The sequence below is a fragment of the Pelophylax lessonae genome (genome assembly GCF_965119305.1).
Source record: "Pelophylax lessonae genome assembly, chromosome: 13".
NCBI classification, from domain to species: domain Eukaryota; kingdom Metazoa; phylum Chordata; class Amphibia; order Anura; family Ranidae; genus Pelophylax; species Pelophylax lessonae.
The window spans coordinates 154,463,277-154,471,872 of NC_138780.1; the positions used below are offsets into that span (position 1 = coordinate 154,463,277).

General features: G+C 45.1%; 1 protein-coding gene across 1 annotated transcript; it reads right to left on the bottom strand.

The window, feature by feature from the left end:
• Positions 1–1,785: 1,785 nt before the first annotated feature.
• ZBTB42 (zinc finger and BTB domain containing 42) lies at positions 1,786–8,255 on the bottom strand. The gene is made up of 2 exons (XM_082275955.1): positions 8,048–8,255; positions 1,786–3,543 (listed from the first exon to the last, which is right to left on the bottom strand). Exons 1-2 carry the CDS (start codon positions 8,106–8,108, stop codon positions 2,150–2,152), a joined length of 1,455 nt encoding a protein of 484 aa, XP_082132081.1. The 5' UTR covers positions 8,109–8,255; the 3' UTR covers positions 1,786–2,149.
• Between the last annotated feature and the right edge of the window lie 341 nt (positions 8,256–8,596).

Sequence of the window (8,596 nt, forward strand, 5' to 3'; positions counted from 1 at the left end):
GGTTTCTATGCAGAGCTGCACCAGATTTTGCACTCTCCAGTTTTAGTAAATAAACCCCAGTTGACATGTCTGGTGCACCTTAAGTTGATCATACACTATACAATTTAATTGTACAATCCCCTTTAGATCTACCAAGATGTACATAATGCAAGGGCCTGTCTGGCTGGATAGTTTAGGTAGGACTTCATACTACATAGGTCTTGTAGGACTTCATACTACATAGGTCTTGTAGGACTTCATACTACATAGGTCTTGTAGGACTTCATACTACATAGGTCTTGTAGGACTTCATACTACATAGGTCTTGTAGGACTTCATACTACATAGGTCTTGTAGGACTTCATACTACATAGGTCTTGTAGGACTTCATACTACAGAGGTCTTGTAGGACTTCATACTACAGAGGTCCTGTAGGACTTCATACTACATGGGTCTTGTAGGACTTCATACTACATAGGTCTTGTAGGACTTCATACTACATAGGTCTTGTAGGACTTCATACTACATAGGTCTTGTAGGACTTCGTACTACATAGGTCTTGTAGGACTTCGTACTACATAGGTCTTGTAGGACTTCATACTACATAGGTCTTGTAGCTCTAAAGTGGATTAAACATAGAAGGTATAGTCTGGCTGTAACATGTATGGTATGCCCTAGGCTGGCCATACACTATACAATCTTCTTTAGATCTGACAACTATGTAATATAAGGGTCCGTGCAGCTGGATAGAAATTAATTGGATTGTTAAGCTTTTCCTCATATTACAAAGATTTGGTAAATGTAGATGTACAGGAATTTTACCATCAACTTCAGTTTTACCAAACCTATGCAATAAAAGGACCAACTCAATCCATCCAATCAAATTGTACCCAATCGGGCAGGCCCTTGCACTAGATAGCTGTTGGTAGATCTGAAGGGGATTGTACAATCATATTACAACATGTGTGGTGAGCTCTAAACACATCAATGAAGCCAATACAGGTTAGTGCTTATAAATACCATTTGCATTGCTTAACATAGGGCTTTTCACCCAAGATTCACACCATTTTTTAAACTGAATAATGTGCGAATCTTAAGTGTGTGTCCATCTTGGATGAAAACATAGATACACCGGCCCCTGGATGTTCCTGGGGCTTATTGAATACGACAGCACAAGGGGCACAGAAGACAGTCATCCATTGCAGCCAATAGGATTTCAGTTTACTGAAGATAAATCAGTTGATAGAAGTCTGCTGATTGGCTGTGGTGGGTTACTGTGGTTTTGATGTATAGGGTTACTAGCATCTACATCCCCCCTAAAGCAAGCCTGTACAAGCTCAGTGGAACAAAACGGGTGATAAATACAACTTATATTGGAGTATTTTGCCATTGTCACACACTATTACATTTATCACAGAGAAAAGATGGGTTTTGGGCCCCATTCTCACGTGTGTTTAGGGGCAGATTAGGATTTCCTGTAGGAGACTCATCGGGGTTTCTGCAAACAGCAGCCCCAGCCATTCGCATATACTTAGACTTGTAGCAATTACCTGTGGATGAATGGCCCTAGATGCAAAACTGTCTGCGTCCAGGGCCAATCCTCTACAGGTAACCACTACATGTCTGATTACATGCGAACGGCCAAAGGGGGGGATTACAACGTCCTGCGGGGTTTCTGAAAACAGCTGTGGGCGAGGTGATAGCAGTCACAGCCATTTGCATACAATTTCACTTACCTGTGGCTGATCGGCCCTGGACGCACGTCCTCCAAATGGTTTGCGTCCAGGGGCGGTCATCTGCAGATAATCGCTGCATGCCTGCCCTCGCTATCAGCCTCTCATTGCTTAGTATGCCAGCAGCTGAGCCCCCCTGCAGGAAATCATAATCAGCCCCCAAACGCACGTGTTACGCTGCGGCGGAAGCGAGGGCTTCTGCTTGATATGCCGTACCATTGAGATTATTACAGAGTTCAGCTGAAGGAAAATAACATTAGTGGGCTTATGCAGTAAGAAGAGGTAAAAAGCCAACACGATGGGAAACGTCCAGTAACCCATCGCAACCAGACAATACCGAAGACAAGTCCGCTAAAAGACGACTTCTGATTGGTTGCTATGACTTACTGAACTATGCCCATGGCTTTGTGCCTTCCCGGATAAGCCCCCATTCATTACTAGACAACCAAGGACTTCACTAGGCCACAGTGAAACTTACGAATGTGTCTATATAAGTCACCTGACTGGGTGAACCGTCTCTCACACCATTTACAGGCGTGTGGTTTTTCCCTCGTGTGCACCACCGCATGGCGGCTGAGGTTGTGCGAATATTGGAAGCTCTTGCCGCACTGGCCACAGGTATAGGGCTTCTCCCCCGAGTGCGTGCGTTCGTGTCTCTTTAATGTGTACATACAAGAGAAGGTCTTTCCACATATCGTGCAGGTGGGGACAGAGCCATCGGGGGACATCTTGATGCGGGAGCCATCACGGTCCCGAAAATGGGAGCTGAGGTGGAGCTGAAGAATGTGGGGGCTGGGGAACACTTTACTGCACAGGGGGCAGATGCAAATCTGGCCGGGGGAAACCAGAACACCTGAGCTGGAAATGTCTGAGGAATCCATGTCGTCTTCGCTTTCGTCTCGGTCGTGGTACAAGTCGTCCTCCCGAACGTGCGAGTTCCCATTTCCTGCAAACATGTGTCCCAGCCCCGTCATGAGGCTTTTGGCCGGGTTCCCGACGTGCTGACTCTTTGGACTCTTTGCCTCACTGTCCTCCTGTTCTGACAGCAAGTCTTGTTCATCTTTAACAAGTGGCACTGTGCCCTGCTGCTGGCTGTCGGAAGCCAGCTGTCCAAAGACGTAGGAGGGGTGGAAGGAGTCTTTCCCAGACACGGGCTTGAAAGACAAATCCAGAGCACAATCCCCATCACTCGGAGGCTGTGTATGGTTAGCAGACCTCTGGGACAAAGGGCAAGGGGAACTGGTGACATGGGCCTTTGTTGTTCCAGCTGTTGTCCTACACGACACAGCTTCGGTGGGAGCAGAGTTGACACTTATGGAATCAGGCGACCAACGGGGCAGGGCTTCCTCCGCCGCAAAGTTCTTTTCTTTATTTTCACCGCCCCGTCCCCGCAGCTCCTCGGCGTCCGAGAGCCCGTCCTTCTCCAGCTCGGACCCGTCCTCTCCGTTTTTTAGTTCTTTCTCTTTAAGCTTGCCCTTGCACACTTTGACAATGTCATACATGTGAAGGTAGCTGGCAGCAGCCAACACGTCCTCCACCGGGAGGCTGCCGAATTCCAGCTTGCCTTCGTACATGAATTGAAGCAGCAGGCTGAAGGCCGGGGCCGTGACAATGTCACTGTTCAGATGGACAATGTCTCTTTTGTCTAGCTGGTCCCTGTAGAAGAGATGGAAGTACATGCTGCAGGAGGCCAGGACGGCTCTGTGGGCTTGGAATTGCGCTTCCCCAACTAAAACAGTACAGTCACACAGGAAGCCCTGGTGACGTTGCTGACTCAGACACTGCAGCAACTGTCGGCTATGGTCTGGAAACTCCATTCTTCCTTCATAACCTGTTCAGAAACAGGAAAAACTTGATCGTTACTGTAAACTCAAATCCTCTTAGCAGCTGCAATAGCCAGAGCTAGGCTGGCAACAGACAGAAAAAAAAAAGAAAAGATAAAAAAAAAAAAGGACAAGCACACAACGTCCAACCGTACAATCCTCTCTCTCTACAGCGAGCTGCCTTTTTCCAGGCAAGCCTCTCATTTAGCTGCACCTGCTAGGAACAGGAAAAACTAGATTTTAAATAAACAATGGCTTCCACAAGGCAGTTTTCAAAGCTTTGTCCCTTCCTGGTCAGTGCAGCCGATCGAGGCGCCCAGTAGTTATGGAAACCGCTGCCTTTTAAAACAGAAAAAAGGCTTGGCAGGTCTCTGAAACTTCACTGCAACTTGGACTACTACTAGGAGGCTCTGGGCGTTACAACAAAAACGTTGCAAGCTATAAAAAACACAACAGTAAAAAAAAAACAAAACAAAAAAAAAAAAAAAAAAAACACATAAATAAAGAAAAATAAAAAAAATCCCTAAAAATAAATAAAAGAAAAAAAATATATATATAATAATTAAAAAAAAATATTATATATATTATATATATATATATATATATATATATATATATATATATATATATATAATAAATTTATATTAGATATACACACACACATACACAAGCTATAAAAAACAACAGTAAAAAAAAAAAAAAAAAAGAAGAAAAAAAAAATCCCTAAAAATTAAAAGAAAAAAAAAAAAATATTAATATATATATATATATATATTAAAATAAATTTGTATTAGATACACACACACACACACACACATACATACACACACACATACATACATACACACACAATATAGCATATACTATATAACAAAACACAACCACAAGAAAAAAAAAAAAACTAAAAACAATAAAAAAGTAAAAATAAAACCACAAGCAAGAGCAAAAACAAAGCAAAATTATATATATATATACCCAAACATTATTTATATTACATGTATATATGCAGACATACCCATACACACTTCCTTAGCAAGCCAAGAGTCGGTAACCATAGCAACTAGCCTTTAACTGTCGCCAGAGACTGTTTAAACCTGGTTGCTATGAGTTACTGCCCTCTACAGTCTTATCAATTCACCAAACACGTTACAACCTTTGTACAATCATCATTAAAGTTACCAAATCTACGTAATACGAAGACCCACCTAATCTATACAATCACATAGACCCATGCAGTTGCTGGCAGATCTAAGGGTGGCCATACACACACACACACACACTATAACCTGATTGTATAATCTCATTGACATTAATCAGAAGAATGTAATAGGAGGTCAGATCTGTACAATCCAATCAATGAATTGCTATCCCATCTCCCTGCCCCTGTATTATACAGCTGTTGGTAGATCTAACAGGCGATTGTACAGATTGTATAGTGTATGGCTGGCTTAAAGGAGATTGTACAATCAGATTAAATAGTGAGTAGCCATATTAAATGAGGCTGTACAATCAGATTGTATAGTGCATAGGCAGCTTACAAAAAGGCTGTACAATCAGATTGTAACGTGTGAGTTTAAGCAGTTGCTACAAGATGTCAATCTCACGCAATCCAAGTAATAATCAAGCTCAAAAAGTGAAAAGTTTTACAACAAGAGAGCGTCAAAGAATAATAAAAAAAAAAAAACAAAAAGTGCCCTTAAAGTGATAGCTTCAATTTTTTTTTTTGGCAGGTCTTACCTTCCCTTCCCCCACCCCTTGGCAGCAGTAGCAGTTGTGGGGGTATGCCCTGGGGAGTGTTAGGGTAAGCGGGCTTTCCTTGCTGCCATGGCTTGGTGGTGTTAGCAGGTCTTGAAGCAGACAGAGAAGAGCGGCGGTGTGTCCCTGTGTCAGTGTGAGAGTGTGAAGAAGAAGAAGAAGAAGGAGGAGGAGGAGGAGGAGGAGGCAGGGAAAAGAGAGAGAGCTGGCTCTGCTAATTACACAGCAAGCTGGAAAGTCAGCTGCTCTGCCTTCACTAGGATGGAAGCGCTACCTCCAGCTGTGCTCCTCTTAATGCCATATGTTACTGCAAATCTGAGCTACCAGCCAACCACGCCGCTCGCTGCCTTTTAAAGTCCCAACTTCCCCATTTATAGCCATCGATTACACCGCCGCTCAGACCAGGCAAGGACACTCGTCCTGCGGCCAACTTCAGCGAGTTCCTACACACGGACAGGTGCGCTTAGCAACCTCTGTGTCAGCTGAACGTGCGGCCCAACGCTTCTTCCAAGCAGCTGCAGGGGAGCGTCACCGGAGAGTAAAAAACAAACATTCGTCCCTCTAAATGGCAATTAGAAAACGGACTTCCAGGGACACTTCTTCATCGCTGGGAATGTTTAATACAATCGTGAATTTCCTAATGTTCGGGTTTATTACAAACAATACCTTCAGATGGCACAATTTTGACAATAAAACCTGGAAGCTGATTGGCTTCCATGCAGAACTGCCCCAGATTTTGCACTCTCCAGTTTGAGTAAATAAACCCCTAAGGATCACCATACACGTTACAATCTGACCATACAATCAACTTTAGAACTATGTAATAAGGGGACCTCCCTAATCTATCCTATTGGTCTGTATCTGATCAGCCAAGTCACACTGCACAGTTGATGGTAGATCCGGCCATACAGGCTTCCATAACCAATCAATTTCTTTTTGTATCAATCTCGATCAATAGGAATAGCTATCGATTGGGTTATTGATGATAGATCAGTTATTCCTATCGATTTATATGATTGGATAGTTTAGGTAGGTCTTCCTTTTGCTCTAATGGTGGCCACACACTTCGCTACTAAACGATCGATTTTTTCCCCCGATCGGTTTAATCCATGCACAATCCATTCAATTGATATGCCACACACAGGGAAGTGGATCAATAGTTGGATTATAAAAACGTGAGTTATCGATCGCATCTCTGTTTTCACCACGCAATCTTATAATCTGATCAAATTCATGAGCAAAGCAACTAAATGCTGTTGACCGATGCGACACAAATCGATAAATAAAAGCAAGTCTATTGATTGGGAAGGTATTCCTATTTGATGGTTTGCCAATTCGATCAAAAAAAAAAATCGAAGCGTGCGTGGCCACCATAAGGGAGCACGTGATTAAATTGCACATCTGTCACCATAAGGGAGTGTGTGATCGAATGGAATGGCACATCTGTCTAACAATAAACTCGAAGCATGAATGGCCACCATAAGGTCGAATGGAATCATGAAGTCTAAACATGTATGGCCACCATAAGGGAGCGTATGATCAAATTGAATAATGAAGCCTGCCCGGCCACCATAACGGAGATCGTACAATCAGATTGTGCCTGCCCGGCCACCATATTGGGGATTGTACAATCAGATTGTGCCTGCCCGGCCACCATAACGGAGATTGTACAATCAGATTGTGCCTGCCCGGCCACCATAAAGGAGATTGTACAATCAGATTGTGCCTGCCCGGCCACCATAAGGGAGCGTATGATCTAATTAAATAATGAAGCCTGCCCGGCCACCATAAAGGAGATTGTACAATCAGATTGTGCTTGCCCGGCCACAATAAAGGAGATTGTACAATCAGATTGTGCCTGCCCGGCCACCATAAAGGAGATTGTACAATCAGATTGTGCCTGCCCGGCCACCATAAAGGAGATTGTACAATCAGATTGTACCGTGTGTGTGCTGACCGAACAGATGCAAAGTTCTGACTGCTGAGCCATTCTTTACATATGTTAGTGCTGAGACTGTTTCACTGACTTTCCAATGACAAACTCTCCTCTGGGGGTCCGAATTAGGGAACTCGCCATTAAAGTGCCCTTGGAAATCCCATCCAATCGTTTGACAGATCAGAGTTCCAATCTAAATAAATAAAGAAATAAAAAGCAGTAAGATGCCAACTGTCTACCAAGAAGAGTTTCCTAAAGCGTCTCGGGGGGGTGGGATGTAAAGCTGGTGCGGTGCCCCCCCAAGAGGTGGAGGTCAGGGGGTGCCAAGCGTCTGTGACCTTAGCAGCCAGTCCCCCCCTCCCTCCCCCGTCTCTTCCAACTGCAGCAGGTTGCTGAGAGTTTAAGGAAGTGCAGACAGACCTCATTGTATCCGCAAACACCCCCCCGCCGGCTGACTTCACCGTGTCGCTGCCAATCCCAGCCCGGATCGCTGTCGTTTTCCCACGGCTAAGCCTGGCTGATTCGCCCTCTAAAAAAAAAAAAAAAAAAAAAAAAATATTTATATAAAAAAAAAAAAGTTGCTGCTTTTTGCAAAAAACAAATAAAAATAACCTGCAAGCCAAGTTGTCCCCTTTGAAGGCAGAGATGAGAAATGCTCCTGTTGTGTGCAGAGTGTCCCCAGGGGTAATGGATTAGCCTCAGTCCAGATGGGGACAGCAGAAACTTGTCTGATCCAGAGGAGAGCCCCCCTCCTTGGGGAATGAGATGATCAGAGCTGGGGGAGAAGGGTAATAAGGAGAAGGAGGGGGGGGGGTACTTACAGGCTGATGTAGGGGATCCTGGTGCTGGAGGGCAGAGTTTGTAGGGATCCTGCGGCTTCATGGAGCTCCCCAGATGTGTGCTGGGCTGGTGTCACCTCCCTCCTCTCCTCTCCTGGCTGTGTGTTAGTGGCAGCCTAGCAGCGCTGTGTTGTTGGAGCAGGTTGGTAAGAGGACACTCTCGCGATAGGCTGTGCACACAATAGTTGTAATGCTCCAGGGCTGAGTGCTCTCCCCCCCATCCCCCCCACCCTAGTGATCCGGGCTCAGGTTCGCTGTGTGCAGTCTGATCTCCCCGGTGCTGTCTGTATGCAGAGCCTGGCACTGGACATACTGCTACTGCTGGCTCCCCCCACCTCCCTCCCCAGCCAGCAATGGGAAGGACCAATGGGAGAGGCGGCTGCTGCAGCTGTGCCCTTCTCACATAAACAGGCTGCTCTTGTTAGAAGGCAATGCTCACAGACAGGGCCAGGCTGGCAGCTTCCCCTCTGCTGGGGGGAGGGGGGGTACACTGGGCAGATGACAGTCCTCTGCTCTCATCAGATCTTCCAC